We start from the raw sequence: 20,679 nt of genomic DNA on the forward strand, positions 1-20,679 counted from the left end.
GGAACTTGACCCTGTCTCCAGACCACTGACCACATTTGAGACAGTTCTAGGAAGACTACAATTAACCAGACTTCCGCAGGGTGCAAAAAACTCAGTAGCAGTCTACCAGGCCCAAATGACCTGGATTCTACAAGATGAAATACCTGATCATGTGGGAATCTTTATTAATGACGGAGGAATTAAGGGACCAGTATCAACATATAACAATGAGACATTGAAGGAGAACCCAGGAATACATAGATTTTTCTGGGAATATGCAATAAGCCTGGAGAGAATCTTATTTAGAATAGAAGAGGCAGGGCTCACCATATCAGGGGAAAAATTTGCTTGCTGTGTTTCTGCTTTGGACATAGTAGGTCACGTTGTTTCTCAGGAAGGAAGAATAATGTCTGCTAAGAAGGTCAATAAAATTCAAAGTTGGCCAAAACCTAAGAGTAAAAAGGATATTCAGGGCTTCTTGGGCATTTGTGTCTATGTCAGGATGTTCATCCAGAACTTTTTATCTATAGCTTCTCCACTTAGAAGACTTACTAGAGATGACGTAGAGTTTCACCAGGGGAGACTTTGAGGCACTCTCCAGAGATTTCCAGAGTCTAATTTTATGTTGTTCTGGGTCTGATGTGAGTCAGATGTGGATTAGGAAATGATTGATAAATTCTTCAGAAGTCAATGGGAAGTGTGTCAGAAGTGATGCGGAATTATCACAGGACCTTGTGCAATGTTGTAAAGAACCATTTCATTTTGTAAGTATAACTTAATTACAATCTGTCATGAAATCATAGTTAATCAATGCCCAACTATTACTCATTCATGCTGAATTTCTGTTGATCAATTTCTCTATGTCAAAGGGGTTCCAAACAACGTAAATGTGACCAGCGGGGGCTTTCATGGCTTTCTGACCAGTTTTTACTTGTAATAGAGCTGTGAAAGGCGCCTCCAGTGATCTGTCACCCTAATGTACGCATGTACACAAAGGTGAAATTGGCAAAGTGGAAAAAAACTCACATGCATGTGCATGGAGACATTGGAAAAAAAACAAACACAAAAACAACTCACAAGCTGATATATGTTAAGAAGCCAGGATGTCTATCTGAAATCTGGGACCACACACCTCCAAGCTGAGAACCGACCAAACGGACCCTAATACTCGCAGGCTCAAAGAGCGTAAGAAAAGACTCAAAGAGACTTGAAACTCCCAAACAAAGATTGAGCTAACAAAGGTTAAAAACACGCAGATTGCTAAGACGATATACGCGGAACCCTTGCTGCTTTCATACTTTTTTCATTTATCTCTCAAACAGTCAAGAGCGGCACACTTGCTTGCTCCTAGGTAAATAATGGAAACATTTCTTTTGATTCATTATTAGTTAGAAAAATCTTGTCAACTAGCTACAGACTCTAATTAGAGAAATGAATCCTAGTACTCTGTATTCTTTTAATACTAGAGGCCAAGGCGGCTTTGCCGCTGCAAATTGGAGGTGAAATGTGCAATAATAGGAAGAAGCAAAATAAAGTGAACCAAATCCATGAGCACAGTTCCAAGTGTTTATATGCCCCTCACATCCACTTTTGTGAGTTTTTGTTCAAGTTTTTTCTGAAACACCAAGTGTCAAAGGCACATGCAAGCCACATTGCACTGCATCCTCTGGTCAGCATGATTTGTTTTGGCCAACAACTTTCTTGAACACCAATCTGCAAAATTAGATGTACGTCTGCACAAGAGGAATTACAGCACATTTTTGCGCTTCTGTTATGTTTTCTAAGGCATGGTCCAACTGCCTCCATAGTAATACCCAGGGCCCAATTCACCATACAACAAGCCATTTTGATACAATCTGTTCTTGTCAAATGATTTTTTGTGCATTCTTTCTTAACACATTGGTACTCCAAGTCACACATCATATGTAAGTAATAAGGGATGAGATAGGATAAATTGTAATTCAATTCAACTCAAAAAAAATTGCTTGATGGAAAACAAAAAGATTGCAAACAATTAGATCAATGAGGATGTTTACTAACCTGATTGTTACTCAAGATATTTACCAATGAAAGCAGCCTTTTGATAATCCAGATATTGATGAATGTACAAATGTTTTTCTCTTAATTCCTTTTGAGAAACAGACAGCTGACTCTATTTGTGGCCATCACACCACAGGCATCAATCTCATATCAAAAGAGTTCTATCTTTAGTGAATCTTATTGTGCTTATTAATTGCAAACAAACTTGGTTTGACATACCGTTCAGGGTATCGTGGATCACAAGTTCAACATGTTTACCCATGATTTCATTGAAGAGCTCAAGGATACAGCTGCAGTCAGCATTTTCAATTTTTGTCATTGTTGGTTGTCCATTTGAGGAATGTTGTGGACTTGGTAGGCCTGTTTCTGGGGATCAGGGGGATGACAAAGCCGGTGCACTGATGGCTGACCATCTCATGTGGTCTGCTGGAGTTGATGGCAACAATGGAAAGCCAACAGGACATGGCCTCCTGGAGTCCAATGCAAAGATGCTTATTGGAGGCGGCTGCTGAGAAGCTGTGTTGAGCGCTCGCGCGAGCATCAGCTAAGCTCCGTAGGAACAGCACCTCCGGCGCATTCCGCATGTTTGATTGCTCCGCTGAGAGTTTCAGGTGGACTGGAATTCGGGCTGCTCACCTGAAGCCCTCTGAGTACCGGTGTTGTAGAATGCGAGGCTCAGACCAGGACCTTTCAAGTCAGAAAGATCAAGCAGCAGCGCGGTTTAGTAGGGTTTAGTCTTGCTCTCTGTCTGCCGGAGCGAGCAGGGAGCACAGATATCGGGCAGCTTGCCTTCCTGTACTGCTTTCAAAACATTGTTGTCAGCAGGTTCTGCTTTGCCCGGTGCCACTCGAGGATTGCTAGCAATTTTTGCTCTTAGATTGGGACCAACTGTGACGACTGCGAGCGGCGCATTGGCGCTGGCGGCCTTCAGGTTGTTTACCAGCGGGAACAGGCCTTTTCCCGGCCCAAACAGGAGCAATCGGGTTCGCCACGTCTTGGCCCTGTCAATCCCACAGCTTCAGTCGGCCGGAGACGGGTCAGACGCAGTTAAATGCCGCCGGGCTTACCATGATGTCCTTGGCTACAAGTCGACAACCTGGCTCGAATAACGCAAACTCCCGGCAATGTTTGCCCCCGGAACGATCCCCGGTCCTCCGACGAGAGCCGCACCAATGTTGGCAACGATAGCCCCATACCTGGGGAACATCACAAGAAAAAAAGATTGTAAGTGTGTTGGTGGACGTAAGTGGTAGAGAGGGAGAGCGTAGGAGGGACAAACAGGTTGGGCATGACCATGACGTCAAACTGTTGGGGTTTAGCGACGAGGTGCATGGAGGCATTGTTGACAATCATGTCACTGAAAGTGATTCCGGAGCGCTTGTATTCCTTGGCGACTTGACAACAAGTCTCAAGGAAGAGGCCGTCAGCGAGCTTCATGATGTTAGCCTTGTGGACACAGGTGACGTGTTTGCGGTGGTTCTTGAGGGCAAAGTCAAAGGCAAAGCGGGCGATCTGCTTGCACTTTGTCCGTGTGATGATCTTCAACGACTCGACTACGCCTGGGACCAATGAATGCTCTAGCCCGGAATACTCGCCCTCTGTTCCTACTCACCATCTGATTCATTGCCTGGATTGAGCCTATCTTTGTTCATCCACACAAAACATACTCCATCTTTATTGACAGTGATCACCCGGGGCTCATTGGTTGGGTCTGTGAGGTTGCCAATGTGCCAGGTTTTAAGGACGGTATCGTTGTGGCCAGTAGCCCTCGACCAGATTGGAAATTTACATCCTCACCTTGTCTAGACGGTTGTCAGGAGATAATTTGAGCAAGGCGACCAGGATACTGAGACGATATCATCATAGCGCCCGGTATAAGTTCGATGCGAGGGTTTTGGTTGGGTGAAACTGGGTGGTGTGGTGTTGGCGAGGATACGGTGGCCATGGCGCCGGATGCCGCTAGAGTCACAACTCATCGCCTGGCGCCTATGGATGGGCTGAGCTTGAATATTTAAGGAGGGATGGGGCTGGTGTCTATTGTCCCCCCAGGGGATCTGGTTTCGTCCGCCCCCTCCCTGGAAGCCTCCTAGTTGCTTGATTAGGCCCCTCCTTGACAGCTCTTTCACAGAGTTTTTCACAACCGGCCCTTTTTTGCTTGTTGCTCTGGCACAGCTGGAGGGTCATCCATAGGGCCTTTGGGTCTTTGGGGATATTTTCAACTGCTGTGTGTATTGCCTAGATTGTGTGCTCTTCTGTTGGGTTATTTTTAAATTAGAAATACACCAAAACTTAGATCTAAGTTTCCACGTTTGTGTGGATTTAAGAAACTTGGATTTTCACCCTACTTTCATCATTTTTTGGCCCAATTCTAGATGATACCGGCCTTCTTTAGGGAAATATGCCAATTCAGATGAGCCTTTCACATCATTCTAACAGGGATGTACATGTTGTTGATCTGTGGGAGGCCCAACCTGCAATTTTTAACAAACTTACACACGCGCACATGATGGTTACATTAGCAAAGTGAAAAAAATTACCACCTTCATGCGCATATAAATAATATGAATTTAAACCCATGCTTCATCATAATTACCAAACACTTCAAATTGAATTATGCTTTGATTGTGGCCATTGTGTCTTAGTGGTTTCAACCCCATTTCAGTTGTTTTCCAGTTGACTTCTGCATGAATTCTGGATGGTTTATGCATGAATCCAGGATCAGTTTCAAATCATTTGTGGATTAGTTCCAGAATTTTCATTAATTCTTGCACTACTTTCATCAAAGACATCCAGCACAGTTACGGAAAAAGGGTACAGTATGGCACTCTCTGGAGAGTGTGTCAAAATCTCCCCTTGTGTTTTACTGGGATTTTAAATGCCAACAGGCCTTTGAGGATTTAAAGAAGATTGTTGGGGAGGAAATAGTTCTCAAGAATCTGGAATACAGCAAAGGAGTGGGAAGAATAACATTGGTGGTGGACTCCAGTTATATTGCGGCTGGGGCAGTGCTCATGCAAGAAGACAAGGATAAGGCTTACAGACCAGTAATCTACGAGTCAGTTGGGTTTTCTAGGGTGGAATCTGATTACTCACAGTCAAAACCTGAGCTATGCGGGGTTGCAAAATTTTTGAAGAAACTGCAGACCATGCTTTGGGGTCAACATTTTGAGTTACAAGTGGATGCCAAGGCTCTGATTGAAATGATTATTACTTCAAGTCTTCCAAGTGCACCTATGACAAGATGGGTGGCATTTATTCAACTTTTTTCTTTTGATTTGGTACACAAGCCAGGAAAGACATTCACCATGCCAGACAGTCTGTCACGGAGGCCAAGGGATGAAAATGAAGACTTGAAAGAGTTTTACAAGGAGGAAACTTGGGTCACACCACATCCTGGGTTTGGAGCCAAGGAATTCAATCTAACAACCCTTGGGGTAGGGATATAATCCAACACGCAAACACCCTTCTGGCAGAAGATGGTGGACTATCTCTTGAGTTGGAGGAGGCCTGGAAATTGTGAAGACAAAGAGTTCATAAAAATCAAGCGTAGGTCTCCAATGTTCTTTGTGAAAGGGGGCCAGCTCAAAAGGAGGAGGATACCCTACAAGTTGTACAACCAAGTGGTGGTCTCAAATCCACATATCCAAGCTCAGGTGCTTAGTTCATTACACAGGCATAGAGGAGTAATTGAAACTTACAGAAGGGTCAGAGAGAGATTTTGGTGGGAAGGAATGAAGAAGATTTCCAGAAAATGGGTCCAAACATGTGAAGTTTGTCAGAAGAGGAGCAAGGATCTACCAAAGGAAGAAGGAAATTCTACTGCTACATCAACTTTGTTCCAAAGAGTAAGCATGGATGCTGTACATGTAAAGGCGGGGAAGTGGAAGTACATTATAATTTCAAGAGATGACTTCTCCGGTTGGGCAGAAACGGTGGGGTTAACAAATCTCAAATCAAAAACTATTGTGGAATGGTTTAGAGATGGCCCCGGCAAACCTGTTGCGGGTACCTGCTATCCGCTGGCGGGTACCCGCCACGGCCGGCGGGTGCGGGTGCGTATGTTTGAGATTGCGGGAAAAAGTGGGTGGGTACCCGGATAATTCAAACCACACCCGCCCGCACCCGCCCACCGCTTTAACCGGAAGGCCTGATCCCTTCCGGTAGCCAAGGTTTTACAGCCTTGGCAGCCAGAAAAACCCACCTGGTTGCCAAGGACACACCCTCATTGACCAGGAGGGATTCCTTCCGGTCACCGGGGCTGTATCTCGGCGACCAGAAGGAAAAAATCCTCCTGGTTGCTGTCAGCCTTAGAGTCAACTCAGCTGACCTAAAGTCTGCCTTTTTCTACTTTTACATATGAATTACTTCATATCCTTTTCATCTTAAGAGATATCATTGTTTTGACTTCATATTCTGTTTCCTCATGCAATTTTAACCCTAGTTACAGCTTACCAATTCTTTGTAACTTTACTCCTTCCCTGAGTTTTTGAGTTGTAGCGCGCATGCACAGTTGTGACGTGTCAGCGCTACCAGGCGCGCCAAACCACATGTACATATGTAAATTACATAATCAAACTGTGAAAATTATTGTAGTCAGGATCCCCCTTGCCTGAGGAGGATCTACATACTTCAGCACACCAGAACCACACCCCAGATAACCCTAGGATCACCACCAAAGAGATTATCATGCTCCCAGTATCCGCTCCAATTGGGAATCGGGAATTTAATTTTTGGGAGTCAATCTTTCAAGTCCCTAAATATATTAACACTGCCAGCATAATTGGCTGGGTTGAGGTTATCCCAGTTAAACTGGGATGAACCCAACCAATTTAAACTTGGTTGATTGATCTCAACTGATGAAATATAAATCCAAGGTACCCCCCTTGGTTTTACATTTCATTGGATGAGATCAACCCATTTTAAACTGGTCAAGTGCATCCCAATTAAACTGGGATGACTTGATCCCAGCCAAACATGCTGGCAGTGATGTAACCTGTGTTTTTGAATGGTAGGTCCTGCAATCACTGATACAGACCCATGTTAGGGCCAGTGGAGTAGTTGCTAATAAATCATTTGATAAATGCCCATCAAAATGAGAAAGGTTGTGGGATTATACAGTATGACTTCATTTTGGCATATAGGCCCCGTTTGGCTGCCGCGTTATACGTGATAACTGGATTTATTTATCACGCGCGACCCCTGGGGGGTCAAATTTTTTGGTGGAGACGGGGGCAAACTTTGGGTCGCGCGTGATAAATTTGTACATTTATCAACATATAACGCGGCAGCCAAACGGGGCCTTAGAAAGCTCTAGATGCCAAAGTAAGACACCTACCAAAACCACAACCAGCGCACATGAAAGCATGAACTAGTGCAGGCCCAGGAAAACATCTTCCATTTTATTTAAAATTCAGAGTTTGGGTGTGTAAATTGAGACCTGGAAGGCTTCCAGACTTGATGGGAAGTCATAGGACCCTGGAGACCCCCTATAAATGTGGGTAATGTAGAATCTGGAATTTTGGCTAAATTCATATATATTGGGGGGCACCGGCCTTTTTGGGGCCAGTTCATACATTTTCATGTGTATGCTTGAGGCAAAATCCCCCTGGGGAACCTCAAAACCCCAATGAAAAAGCCGGGTTCTGCGGGCAGTACCAGATTTGGTCAAATTTTGGCAGAAATTTCATAAGTACATTTCTGCCATGTTTGATGCCTAACATCTTGGGTTTCAAAGCCCATTCATGCCTACCATTTTGCAAAAAAATGGAAAATTCTTACATTGCCCAACTACTGCGGGGGTTCACAGGGTCCTGAAGTCATCCAGTGCAACCTGTGGCAGCTACGTACCGTAAACGTACGTAGCGGCGGGGAGCTGCCGAAAGCTTAATCAAACCCACCTGAGGATCATCAGATAAGTGTAAGTTTGGGATGTGCACGGGGGTCAGTGTTATGTATGCGGACCCCCCTTGGGATGGTGATCGAGGGTCAGGCTGGCTTTGGTGGGGACGGTCAAGAGCAAGGAAGAGGACAACAGCGACGAAGAACCATCAGAAAAGCAGAAAATCAGAAACCAGATGAATCAACCAGCCAGCACCAACGACCCCAACAGCAGCAGCAGCAGCACCAAGCCAGCCTCACAGCCCATCTCAATCGACTCACTCCAACTCCCACTGCTATCGATCACCTCACCCACCTCGCCTAGCCAATCACCCACAGAGCAGCCCACTACCAACATCCCACCCTCAAAACCCACATCCTCAACACTATCATCATCCTCAACAGCAGCATCAACATCAGCAACAACAACAAACGCAACTGCCCCCACCTCAGACTATTCACCATCCTCTTCACCCACCTCATCATCCGCCGCCTCATCCTCATCCATCACAACCAACACAACCACCCACTCATGCTCAAACTCGGTCAGCCCAACGCTCATCAAACTTCCCGCTAGCGTCCCCCACTCCATCCAACAGCAACATAACCCATCAAAACCCAGCCATCGACAACATCCCGGGAACCCTGGCGGGGTCAAGGTCCCGCCCGGTCTGGTTGCCAAAATGGCAGCCGTCAGTCTTTTTTTCATCAACTCTTCTCAAGAACAGATAATGATGATCGTCTGCTTCCTAAAATCTCGGAAATTCATTGCTCTCCTTTCAGATGACCAAGCGCAAGGATAACCTCCCATCCTCCTCCTCAATGCCACACAACCAACGATTGGATCCCATGGCCTTCATGGGCGATCGACCGTCGGCAAACAGCGCCCTCAACATCAACACGCTCGCCCGACCGAGCCCGAGTCCATCGGGCATGCTGACGCCATCGATGAGCACCCGGCGAGCCAAGCCAATGATGAAGCTCGGAGACATGCACCAATCCCCCTCATCCTCCTCATCCTCAATGAACAGCCAAACTAAGTTCTTATCCGTCTCGGGCGCTGCCGCTTCGACCCCGTTCGCTAACTTCAGTAAGATCGTCGATCCCTCCGGACGACTCAACTTCGGCGGAAAGGCAGTCGTCCATTCCCATGGCGTCGACTTCTCTAACGGTTCCTCTTTCTCTATCAACATGAACGAACTGACTCTCATGGAAGAATTGGGTAAAGGTAATTATGGCACCGTCCAGAAAGTCTTCCATAAACCTACCAAGGTGGTCATGGCTATGAAAGTCAGTGTAAACAATCTTTCTTTCTTTCTTTTTGGTGACTGTCGCGTTTGGGATCCATTGATTGACTCTTTCGATCCGACTCTTTTGGCTGATTCATATGGGACTAGGAAATTAGACTAGAATTGGATGATTCCAAGCTCAAGGCGATCCTAACCGAACTCGACATCTTACATCGGGCGACCTCAGACACGATCGTCGAGTTCTATGGGGCGTTTTTCATCGAGTCTTGTGTCTACTACTGCATGGAGTATATGGACGCCGGCAGTTTGGACAAGCTGGCCGGCGCTGATGTCCCCGAGCCCGTACTAGCGAGAGTCACCGGTAGGGTCGTCGAGGGGTTGAGGTTCCTCAAGGATGAGTTACAGACTATTCATCGAGGTAAGGGAGAGAGTTTTATCAAACCCCTGTCCTCGGTTTGGAGTGATGACTAAGTTATTCATATCGGAACCTCTGGCACAGACGTCAAGCCGACGAATGTCTTGATCAACCAGAAGGGGGAGACCAAGCTGTGTGATTTCGGAGTGTCGGGACAACTGGAGCGATCGTTAGCGAAGACGAACATTGGATGTCAGTCATACATGGCTCCGGAGCGGATCCAGGGGGAGCGGACGGGGGAGGTGAACACGTACACGGTCTCATCGGACGTCTGGTCCTTGGGAATCTCGATTATCGAGTTTGCAATCGGCCATTACCCTTATCCGCCCGAGACTTACTCGAATATTTTCGCCCAACTCAACGCTATCGTCCATGGCGAATCCCCCTCGCTTCCGGCAGACCTCTACTCGAATGTCGCGATCGACTTCGTTAGCCAATGTCTCATCAAAAACCCCAAGGATCGTCCTACTTATAACGACCTTCTTCAACACCCGTTTCTCCGTGAGGAAGCTAAGAACCACGTCGATATGGTCGCCTGGGTCGCTACTGCTATCCAACAGGTTAAGAAATAGACCCCCCTCACCCTCAACCGCTTTTATTCAATTCATATTTTCCTCACCAATCCAGCTTCTTTTCTTTCCCGTTCTCTCTTGCTCTTTTGTTTGTATGTTTCCCTTTTGTGCCTCTATGTATGTGTTTGCGTGCGTGCGTGTGTGTGATTCATTGATTAATATATATTGAAATATATATACAAATGATATGTAAACTCTTCCTTCTTCATTGCTTTTCTATCTTCCTTTTTGGTATGTATATGGGGTAGTCATAATAACAACATAGTTTTAGTGTTTGATTTTTGAATACATTTGGTTGCTAGTTTTTGTTTTCCATGCCATCGTGGTTTGTCCCTCTCATGGATAGTTCGGTGACCTTTCACAAGTAGATGAACTCGAGATTGCTGCTGCACTTTTGAGGGCTTCAAATATGTATACTGGTAGACTAGCAGTACAGTGCTAACTTGACACAAGTCCCGTTGGTTCAGGGGGCAAGCGGCTGGGCTGAAGCCCGCAGCGGGGGCGCCCTCTGAAAGATGGACTCATGAATCATCCTGAATTATCCCCATCTTTTGGCTAAAGCAAAGTCCTCTGTAACAGGGGGGGGGGGGGGGGGGATGCTGTCCCACAGGGACCCTCCAAAGGAGGGACTTTTATGCTAAGTCAACTCTTCCCCCTGAGAGAATTGGGAAACTGGCATTTTCAAATTGCTATAGCAGCACTATTTCTCATTAGAGGGGTTCACAATAGAATTAAAAAAAATCAGAGCCCATTTTAAGGCACTTATGAGCAAATTTTTAAAATTTGGTTAATCTATCCACATTTGGGTGTTCCTTGGCAATCAGAACAACTTTTACATTTTTTAAAGTTTTTCATAAAGGTGTTGGCCCTTAAAATGGCTCTAGAGTTTTATCAAAATTATGTTGTGACCCCCCCCCCCCCGCCCTATTGGGTGATTGGGTATTGGGGGAACAAAATATGAACAAGACCTTGGTCTTTCAACATATTTTTCAATTTTTTGGGGGGCCTGTGGTGGCACTCAACCTCATTTTTTGTGACCACCATTGGTTCTTCTTCATCCCATATTACAGCCATTCCAAAAAAGCTTGGCTTTGTTGGAAGGAATTTCCACCCAAACTTTGTCTTGGATTTGCCAATAATCACTGGCAAGGTTGGACATATGTATATTCATGCCCACCTCATTCTTATATGCAGGGTGCATATACAGCAGCCAGATGCCCTCAATCATCTCCTTCCTTTCATTTTTTCCTAATTCTGATTTCAGAATCAAGCGATTTGGCTGATTTTACCATGGATGGCACACTGATCCTGTTTGCAAGGTTGGATGGTCCCAGCGGCCGGTGTGTTTTTTTTTCCGCTACCAAACGGCTCAATTGGTGGGATCCTGCAAGCAACTGCTCTTGCAGGTCTGGATATCATGTGTCCAACCTTGATGTTGGATGCACATACATTGGCAAATCCAGAAGGAATTTGTGAGCCTGAGTCTCTATAGTGACAGCAGGACACAAGAAATGGGGGGGCAATAGTTGGATTTCTTGGGATAAAGAAATTACAACTATAAAAGAAAAAAAGAGAAAGAGAGAGAGAAACCAAGCAGGATAAGAAGGAAGAGAAGTACTAGGTTATTCTAGTGGGAATGCACATCCACTGGCAATGCTACTCTTCAGAAGAGTGCTGCTAATCTGTGCAAGAAGTGCTACAGCTTCCTCTCAGGAGGGTATCTGGATTAGATAAGTCTTAATCCAGCCACAGTTTTTTAGACTTCTCTCTGGACAGTCAAGGTTCTTAATGGGAAACCTGAGGGACAGCCCTGAACCTAGATTTTGAGGCAAAGGCCTGATGATAAGAAGGGACAGCCCTGTGATCAAGATGGAGGCAAAGGCCTATAGATTTGGAGGGACAGCCCTGTGATCAAGGAGGAAGCAAAGCAAGAAGAAAAGGCAGATCCAGCAAGACACAGAGTTGTACCTCTGAGATAAACAAGGTTCAGTGAAAGAGGTTACTTACTGTCAATATCCTAGGCGCCTGTGACGGTAGGTATACTGGGAGTATAGTAGGCTCTTTGGTGGTGATCCTGGAGTTATCTGGGTGGTGGTTCTGGTGTGCTTAAGTCTGTGGATCCGCCTCAGGCAAGGGGGATCCTGACTACGAAAATTTTCACAGTTTGCTTATGTAATTTACATATGTACATGTGGTTTGGCGCGCCTAGTAGTGCTGACACGTCACAACTGCGCAAGGGCGCTACAACTCAGTAACTCAGGGAAGGAGTATAGTTACAATGAATTGGTAAGTTGTAACTAGGGTTAAAATTGCATGAGGAAACAGAATATGAAGTCAAAACAGGGATATCTCTTAAGATGAAAAAGATATAAAGTAATTTATATGTAACAAAGGTAGAACAGGCAGCTTTTAGGTCAGCTGTGATGACTCTAAGGCTGACAGAATTTCCAGTGCAAATTCCTTCCAAAGAAGCCAAGCTTTTTTGGAATGGCTGTACGCAACTTACACTATACAGATTCCAAAACTCGCAGTGTTACAACAATGATTGCAGATTGCTGAAATGGGTTGGAGATGTGAAGAATAGAGGGATAGGTTGGGGCATGATAGAAATGAAAACTAGAGGAAAGAATAATATTCAAGAAAAAGTGAGTGAGAAGGATTGTGAAAAACAGCCCACCCAAATCCTTCATTCTCTCAGTCTGTAGGGTCCACATAGCCTGTAAGTCTCTCCCTCTGGTTAGTCAAATGCAACAAGTGCTTTACCACTCTACAGGTAGGAGGGAGGTACTTAGTCAAGTTAGAATTTTTGGCTGTATCAGTTTGACCTGTTTGTGTTATGGTCTAGTTTGTGGAAAGAAAGAGGAAGTCTGGGGTTCTGGATTGGTTGTAGATTGCAGGATGGGGAGGCAGTCTGAATCTTCAGCCTCTTGAACCTTGTGAGTGTGGTCCGTGACATGTATGTGCAAGCTATGTACATATGGCCCGCATTACAGCTCATAACGGTTTCTGGGAGATTTGTCCAATTCTCTCTCATGTCCACATCCAGCATCTGGGGACCCAATCAGCGGGTGCGGTGCCGGGTCCCCCGGGTTCACCAGCACACTCTCTACTGCTGGGCCAAAATTTGTTCTTTTACTTTCCTTGAGCAATCTAACAAGTTTGCATGATCCACCAAGGCATGATTGAGTATGGCAAGATTTGTTTCTTCTCTTGAGATATGGGATCACAAACACATCTGGAAATGCTAAAAATGAAACATCAGCAAGCATGAGTTACAATTCTAATTTTGAACCGGTTAACCTGGGCAAAAAAATGGAAATACACAACTTTTCAACACCATTGGACTACAGCTACAACAAAGGAAAGCAAGTCCCAGCAAAAAAAATCTGTTAAATGGTTTTACAACAATGTCATGACTGATGAATTCTTTGAACAGGATGATTAAAACTCTTCAAACTGAAGTTGATGATACATTTGCACATCAGCAGAGGGCTGAGTATGGAAGGAGTCTAGACTTGAGGGCCAGCATCTTTGACATCTTGAGATACCTCTTTCTCGTACTTCTTGAAAGCGTCTTTAAACATAGTAGCTAACTTCTTTCTGTCGGTTTCAAAAGTTGAAGTGTTTTTCCATGCCTTGGCTGGATTCAGCACGGTGTCGGGTACCTCTGGTAAAGTCTTGGGGATAGAAAGGTTGAAAACATCGAAGTTCTCAAACTCGGCTTTAGCCAAGCTTCCGTCGTGAATCGCATCGATCAGCTTTCGAGTGTACTTGAGAGAGCATCGCGACCCTACTCCGAACTTGCCTCCAACCTGGAAATTGTTCTAAATCAGTTTAGTCCAATGCTCGCGCAAGATAAAGGAAGCGTACCCATCCAGTGTTGATAAGCCAGCACTTAGCTTGTACTTTGTCCATTCTTTCAGCCAACATGGTCGCATATTTCGAAGGATGAAGAACTATGAACGGTTGGCCGAAGCAGGTGGAAAACGTTGGAGTGGGTCTGTGTGAACAAATCCGATAAATATTAACATGGTGCTGACTACCGCCTTTCCGGAGTGTGGAATTCTTACTCGGTAACACCATCTTCAGTTCCCGGGGTCTTTGACGTGTAGCCCATCAAAAACCAATATTGGGCTTGCGCACGAGTAAGCAAAGAGACGGGTGGCAATATGCCATACGCATCGCAAGTGAGATAAACCACGTTTGAGGGCTGCGCGGTTGACAAACACGGGATCTTGGCGTTTGGGATGAACTGCAACAAGTAACCAAGGAATTTAGATTGTAGCCCCAGCTTCAACCCCTCTAACTGAGTGAGCTCACCTCGATGGGATAGGCACATCGCGTATTTTCAGTTATGCTAGCGTCGTCATAGCATGGCTGTCTAGAGTCTCCATCATAAACGACATTTTCGAGGATAGCCCCAAACCGAATGGCTCGGTAGATATCCGGCTCTTTTTCTGCACTTAAACCGATACATTTGGCGTAACATCCGCCTTCGATGTTGAAAACACCCTACAAAGGAGAAGTTCAAGCTCCAGGGAATGAGCTTATGTTGAGAACTGGCCTGCGAAGCGATATTTGACTTACGTTGTCAGACCACACGTGTTCATCATCGCCAATGAGCATGCGAGCTGGGTCAGCAGACAAAGTAGTTTTCCCAGTGCCCGAAAGACCAAAGAACAAGGAAACGTCCCCGTTCGGTCCTTCGTTAGCCGAAGAATGCAATGATAGCTGGCCAAACTTGACTGGTTGAAGGTAATGCTGCAAGAGAGTTGCACTTTGGTTGGCGAAAACCCAAATACAAGGCAAACCGCAGAACAAAATCTAACCATGACTGAAAAGATCCCTTTCTTCATTTCGCCAGCGTATTCAGTTCCAAGAATGACCATTTCTCGCCTCTTGAAATTGATTTCAACCGAAGTGGCCGAAGTCATTCCACTCGTGAAACGATTCGCGGGGAATTGGCCAGCGTTGTAAATGGTGAAATCAGGTTCACCAAAATCTTCTAAATCGGCTTCGGTGGGTCGAATAAGCACTGATGTTCGAGAAAAATCATGTGAGTCTCAGAATTTCCTATCGTATCCAAATCAAAAAGAAAACAGCTGACTATTGGTCATGAAGAGTGCATGATAGGCACGGGCGCAAATAACTCGAACTTTGATTCGGTATTTTGGATCCCACTGAAAGTGAGAGGACCAAATAAGATAGTCAGCAGAATTTCAAGATGGGATTGGCCAACTCGACTGACTCCAGCAAAACCATCAAAGACGTAGACATTTTCTCTCGTGTTGAGATAATCGATGGCACGCTCCCGATTGATTTCGAACGTGTGCTCGTCCATCTTGATGTTGACGCTTCCCCACCAGACATGGTCCTTACTGGTCTCCTCATAAACGATTCGTTTATCCTTGGGAGATCTTCCCGTTTTCTTACCAGAGAAATTAATCAACGCTCCAGATGCCGAGATAATTGCTCCTTCATTTCTGATCGCATCTTCGTATAGTTGGGCAACCGGCGCATTACGTTTGATGTGCTGTTAATCATGGTAAAAAGTATTTGAAGCGAGTCAGTCAAATCCTCATCTGCCGTAAATAGTCTGTGATCGGCGGTCTAGCCAGGCTACCAAGTTCATAAGTACGTACAATTTTGTCCATGTCAAATCCAGCCTCGGAAAACATCTTCAAGTCTTTGCCAACCAGATGATAATGAGGCATTCCACTGATGTCATATCAAAGGCGTTCAGTTTGACTGGAATATAGGCCCATGTGTGATGCGAATAAGCTGACCTAGACACATGACTGCTGGACTCCTCATAAACGGCCATTGGGGTGCCAGTTCTGGTGAGAGGGGATCCGGTGCGAGCCAAGGGAGATCCAGCATGACCATGAAGTAGATGTGCCATCTTGCTTGCTTGGTGGTGATGATAGTTTGAATGGATTGGAGAACGACTATAAGAAGGTAGACAAGCAAGGGGAGTAAGACAAGGCTGTACTTTTGGGGGTTGGAGCCAGCGATAAGATCGCAATATGAATTCAATTTTCGGGCGTCCAAGACGAGGAATGAGGAAGGAGCCTTCAGAGAATCGGTGAGGAGACTGGGTTCCTTATTTCAACCTCCGCCGAGATTGAAAAACTCCGCTATATTTGTCAGTCGGGCAGTGCTCAGCCGGAGTTGCAGGATAGCTTAGAGGCAGTGGTCGAAGAGAGGATGAGGATGGATGGATAAAGGAGGTTGCTGCTGGATGAGTTGAGGAAGAGAACTGTGGTGATCGAAGTTAAAGTACAGCTCGATGACGTGTTTAGAGTTGCTTTCTGATTTGCGGCACGGAGATTCGAGGTAAGAGCAAGACTATTCGGGATTACGTGTCGGTATAAGATACCCCGCCAACTTTAACTGCTGGGACAAGTTGGTCCGAGCAGTTTATATCGGACTGCTTTGCCCGAGCAAGCCCGAGCAGTCACTGCACCAAGCGGGTGCCAGCTGGTGAGGCTGCTCGGCAAGTTGTCCGAGCAGTTAACGTTGGCAGTGATAGGCGAGATAAAGAAGCGTATGGACTTATCCGATAGCACACCGTTCAAGCTATCCACTTGCCTCCTTCAGAATCGGGACCCTTGAGATCACCAGGGCGCACCGAGTCACTGCCCGACACCCGACAAAGCCCAGCTTGCAAGTTTTAATGCGCGGAAGAGATCCGACTGTGACTGAAAGTGCATGGCTTCATATTTACATTCTGGGCAACCGCACAGCGCTGTGAGTCGGATCTGAGTTTGAAGCAGTCTGCAGAGTCCAGGCTGGTCACTGGTTCAGTTGCCCCAGAGCATAAGAACATGGAAGCAAACATCTCCCAGCAGGCAGCTTTCAGGTCGAACTTGGGGAAATCCCAGCTTCTGCGGGGAGACGGGGCAGCGGATGCCTTCTCTTCCAAACGTACTTCGGCTGTACACCCACGTTCGCTTTCAGACAGGGATGATTCGGTGTGTTGAGGCTGGGAAAAAGGAACAGTGCGCGCTAGTGACCGCTTGGCTACCAGTCGGCACTAAACTGTCAACATGGTGAAAGCCCTCAGGGTGAAGGACATTTTCCTGTTAGGGTAAGTGTATGTATACAACGTATCTGTGATTTAAGCACTCCCAAGTGGGTCCGAACTGTATACGGAATCAGCTGACTATGGCTACAAATTACAAAGTATTTTCTGACCAAGTATAGCAGCTGGGTAGCTGGCTTCAGGATTGAGAAAATCAAACCATGACCAAAGAGGCAACCTGATATCTGACTGATGTCTCCTGTGGCAGCGTCCATGAATATGGGATGTGATTGTGAGGCATGTGAATGGCCGGCCACTCTACTCCCTAACCGACTCTTCATCTGTTGGAGCATGGGGTCTGTATCAATAAATCTTTCCGGGGAATCCACCCTTGGAATCCGAGGGCCCCAAAAAAACTGGCAGTGCCATTTTTTCTTCTAGAAATTAATATTCAAAAATCCCAGATAGTGTCTTTAAAAGGCTAAGCCCAACAGTCAGGCGGGTTTGGCTTGACTTAAATTCATCTCGATGGTCAGAGAGAAGTAGGGGCTCGAGCTTTCCCAATTCTTCTTGGCATTGCTTGAACTTGATGGAACACAAAGCACAATATCAAGGAGAATACTTTGGTAATTCTAAATATAGGCCCTGTTTAAGTACTCAGTCTCCACGTGGTCGCAAGGAAGGGCCTGTACACAGTTCCATGTAGAGATTGTCATTTGGCACCTGTTGGGGGGTACCTGTCACACTTCAAACCATGCTATCCACACAACCAGGCACCAGCAATGCAGGCAGAGGATGCAGTAATCAACCCATGGAACTTCCATGGGCTTCAATTTTGAAAATTGTATACATTTTTGGTCCTCTACACAAAAAGTGAAAAATAAATGAAGGGTTCAATTGTTGAAATGCTTCACATTTAAGCCCCAAGACTAAGTTTTGGTGATGGTCAGTTTTAGTCCAAAGAAATCTTGAGAGAAATAAATTTGGAAAAATGGAATTTTCATGCCCTATGGTACAGGCCTGGGAGGGCACTTGGCCACCCATTTTCAGGCAAACTTAACACAATTCCCCCTGGTGGGACTTGGAGGCTTGCTGTGGCTGGCTGCAAATCTGCCCCTGAGGGACTTGTGCACAAGGTCAAAAATTGGGGTGAGAAAGAAATTGAAAATGGCTGGACGGAAAATATTACACCACAGCCAGCATCTCCCTCAGCCACTACAGACCAACCCCAGAGCCAAATTATAATTCCAGAACTCAGCTTTCATTTGGCGCTGATATCATCTTTTCAATCCCAATTTTTCTCTGTGTACTAATGTTTGAAGTATAAAAAAATGAAGGAATGCAAACCAAGGATCTAGAACCATCATGCCTTCATCTTATGCTGAATTTACGACAAAAGGCGGCAAGGATGTGAGAAAAAGGCCTTGAGGAAAAAAGCTCAGAGGCGGAGAACAAGGACAAGGAAGCCCTCAAAGAGGGCTAAAGCTGCTAGCTTGTGCAGTAGAAAAAGGCACACGCACTACAAGAGAGTGGATGTTGGTCTCAGGGAACAGGCGCAGAGAACTGATGATTTTTTATTCTTTTCTATCCAGGATATTTAAACTATTACAAATTGGGGGACAAGATGTGGGACAGAAGGTGAAATGAATATTCATCTGGAGGGAAGGAATGAGTGACAGGTGAGGAAAGGGAAGGAAAGGAAAGAGAGAGAGGTGAAATTCCAACACCTTGTGGATCTTGGATTCACAAACCCATAGATATCTGCAGCCACTCAATTGTTACATTTTTTTGCAGATATGATATTCACTCTTGCAAATTCTCAGAAAATCCAAGGATGGATCTTCACAGCAATGGTATATCCTTCAGGATTGCTTTGACCTTCAGAACAGATTCCTTCAATCAGGTTTGAAGATTTGGCCTCAAGAATTTGGATGAGGGAGTCCATCAGTACTGCCAAATAAACTGTCTATTCAGATTTCTTTGTACATGGTATTTATTTGTAAATGATGTTTTTGTGTTTTTTGAATTGAAAATTGTTCCTTTGTGATGTCTGCAAGCCTGAAGACATTTTTCACAAGCTAAAGAGCCCTCCAGGCAGGGTCCCCCGGACCCACCGTTTGAGAGGCTTAGTTAAGCAAGGTTTGCAGGTACCCGGTACACCCACTCAGCCCCTGCAGGCAGGTGCCAGGTGCAGGTGCAGGTGTCCAATGCCAGCAAGATTTTAGGCAGGTACCCGCACCGGCCTCAGGTACCTGGGTGCCCAGTGTTGTGACATTGTGTTAGATCTCAACTGCAACACCTGTCACAGCTCTTTTAGATAGACTATTTAGTTCACTTTTCCCATGTTTTGTGAAAAGTATCACTTTCTTTGTGCTCACTCTCCAACACCCAGAACTGTCCCTACAGGGCAAGTATAGTTCTGAGTACCAGTTGGTGGGTACCTGGTGTGAAGCCCCCGCGCATTGCGGGGTTTCACAAGGAGATGTCACAGCATCTAAGCAATATCAACTCGTGCCTCCTTCCACGTCCTAGCCGGTAGAGATCCCTGCTCCCACATCTCTCCCGGCTAAGTAAGCGAGCACCTTTCACTTCTTCTCATTGTTTCCTTTTTCCTTCTCTTTCCTCCCTTCCCATCTATCATGTACTGAGAGATCCCTGCTCCCACATCCCTCCCGGCTAGTTTTCATCCCTTTTGCAATCCAGCCCCGTGAACTAGAGTTGCCTCAAGAGGCATCAGCGCCCCTTTTGTGCCTTCTCGCTTGATCCAGTGAAGGACTCATTCTGAGTCCTTACACCTGGTGCCTGTCACCAGGGGAGACTTTGACGCACTCTCCAGAGAGTGCCAGAGTCTAATTTTAAGTTGTTCTGGGTCTGATGTGAGTCATTTGTTTACAACTATTTAATTTTCTAAGGATAACTTAATCACAACCTGTAATGAAATGATATTTACTCAATGCCCAACTATTAATCATTTATGGCAAATTTCTGTTGATCAATTTCTCTATTTGCAAGGGGTTTCACACAACGTAAATGTGACTTGCAGGGGCTTTAATGGATTTCTGACCAGTTTGTACTATGGAGCTGTGAAAGGCCCCTTCAGTGATCTGTCACCCTATTGTACGCGCGTACACGAAGGTGACATTGGCGAAGTGGAAAACAGCTCACATGCATGTGCATAGAGACATTTGAAAATAAAAAAACAAAAAAACAACTCACAAGCTTATATCTGTTGAGAAGCCAGGATGTCTAGCTGAAATCTGGTGCCACACACCTCCAAGCTTGACTTGAATCATATTTTCACCCTAATTTCATCATTTTTTGGCTCAATGCTAGATGATACCGGCCTTCTTGAGGGAAATATTACAATTCAGATGGGCCTTTCACATCATTCTAACAGGGGTGTACATGTTTTTGATATGCGGGGGGGCCAACCTGTGAGCAAAGTGAAAACAATGTCCACATTCATATGCATGTAAATAATGTGAATTGAACCCCAAGAATTCATCTCAATCAACAAACAGT

General features: G+C 45.5%; 3 protein-coding genes across 3 annotated transcripts; 1 reads left to right on the top strand and 2 right to left on the bottom strand.

The window, feature by feature from the left end:
* Window positions 1-3,100: 3,100 nt before the first annotated feature.
* On the bottom strand, window positions 3,101-3,671 carry PtA15_12A382 (uncharacterized protein; the record flags this gene model as incomplete). The annotated part of the gene is made up of 3 exons (XM_053161985.1): window positions 3,101-3,215; window positions 3,299-3,578; window positions 3,632-3,671. The coding sequence occupies 3 exons, from the start codon at window positions 3,669-3,671 to the stop codon at window positions 3,101-3,103; spliced, it is 435 nt and encodes a 144-aa protein (XP_053025948.1).
* A 4,319-nt stretch (window positions 3,672-7,990) lies between these two features.
* PtA15_12A383 (uncharacterized protein) lies at window positions 7,991-10,133 on the top strand (the record flags this gene model as incomplete). Its single annotated transcript, XM_053161986.1, has 5 exons — window positions 7,991-8,027; window positions 8,350-8,588; window positions 8,680-9,186; window positions 9,294-9,564; window positions 9,646-10,133. 5 exons carry the CDS (start codon window positions 7,991-7,993, stop codon window positions 10,131-10,133), a joined length of 1,542 nt encoding a protein of 513 aa, XP_053025949.1.
* A 3,509-nt stretch (window positions 10,134-13,642) lies between these two features.
* PtA15_12A384 (uncharacterized protein) lies at window positions 13,643-16,035 on the bottom strand (the record flags this gene model as incomplete). Its single annotated transcript, XM_053161987.1, has 10 exons — window positions 13,643-13,945; window positions 14,004-14,133; window positions 14,204-14,385; window positions 14,454-14,645; window positions 14,721-14,894; window positions 14,963-15,168; window positions 15,241-15,313; window positions 15,382-15,666; window positions 15,776-15,851; window positions 15,920-16,035. The coding sequence occupies 10 exons, from the start codon at window positions 16,033-16,035 to the stop codon at window positions 13,643-13,645; spliced, it is 1,737 nt and encodes a 578-aa protein (XP_053025950.1).
* Between the last annotated feature and the right edge of the window lie 4,644 nt (window positions 16,036-20,679).

This window comes from Puccinia triticina, chromosome 12A (genome assembly GCF_026914185.1).
Source record: "Puccinia triticina chromosome 12A, complete sequence".
Classification (NCBI taxonomy): Eukaryota; Fungi; Basidiomycota; class Pucciniomycetes; order Pucciniales; family Pucciniaceae; genus Puccinia; species Puccinia triticina.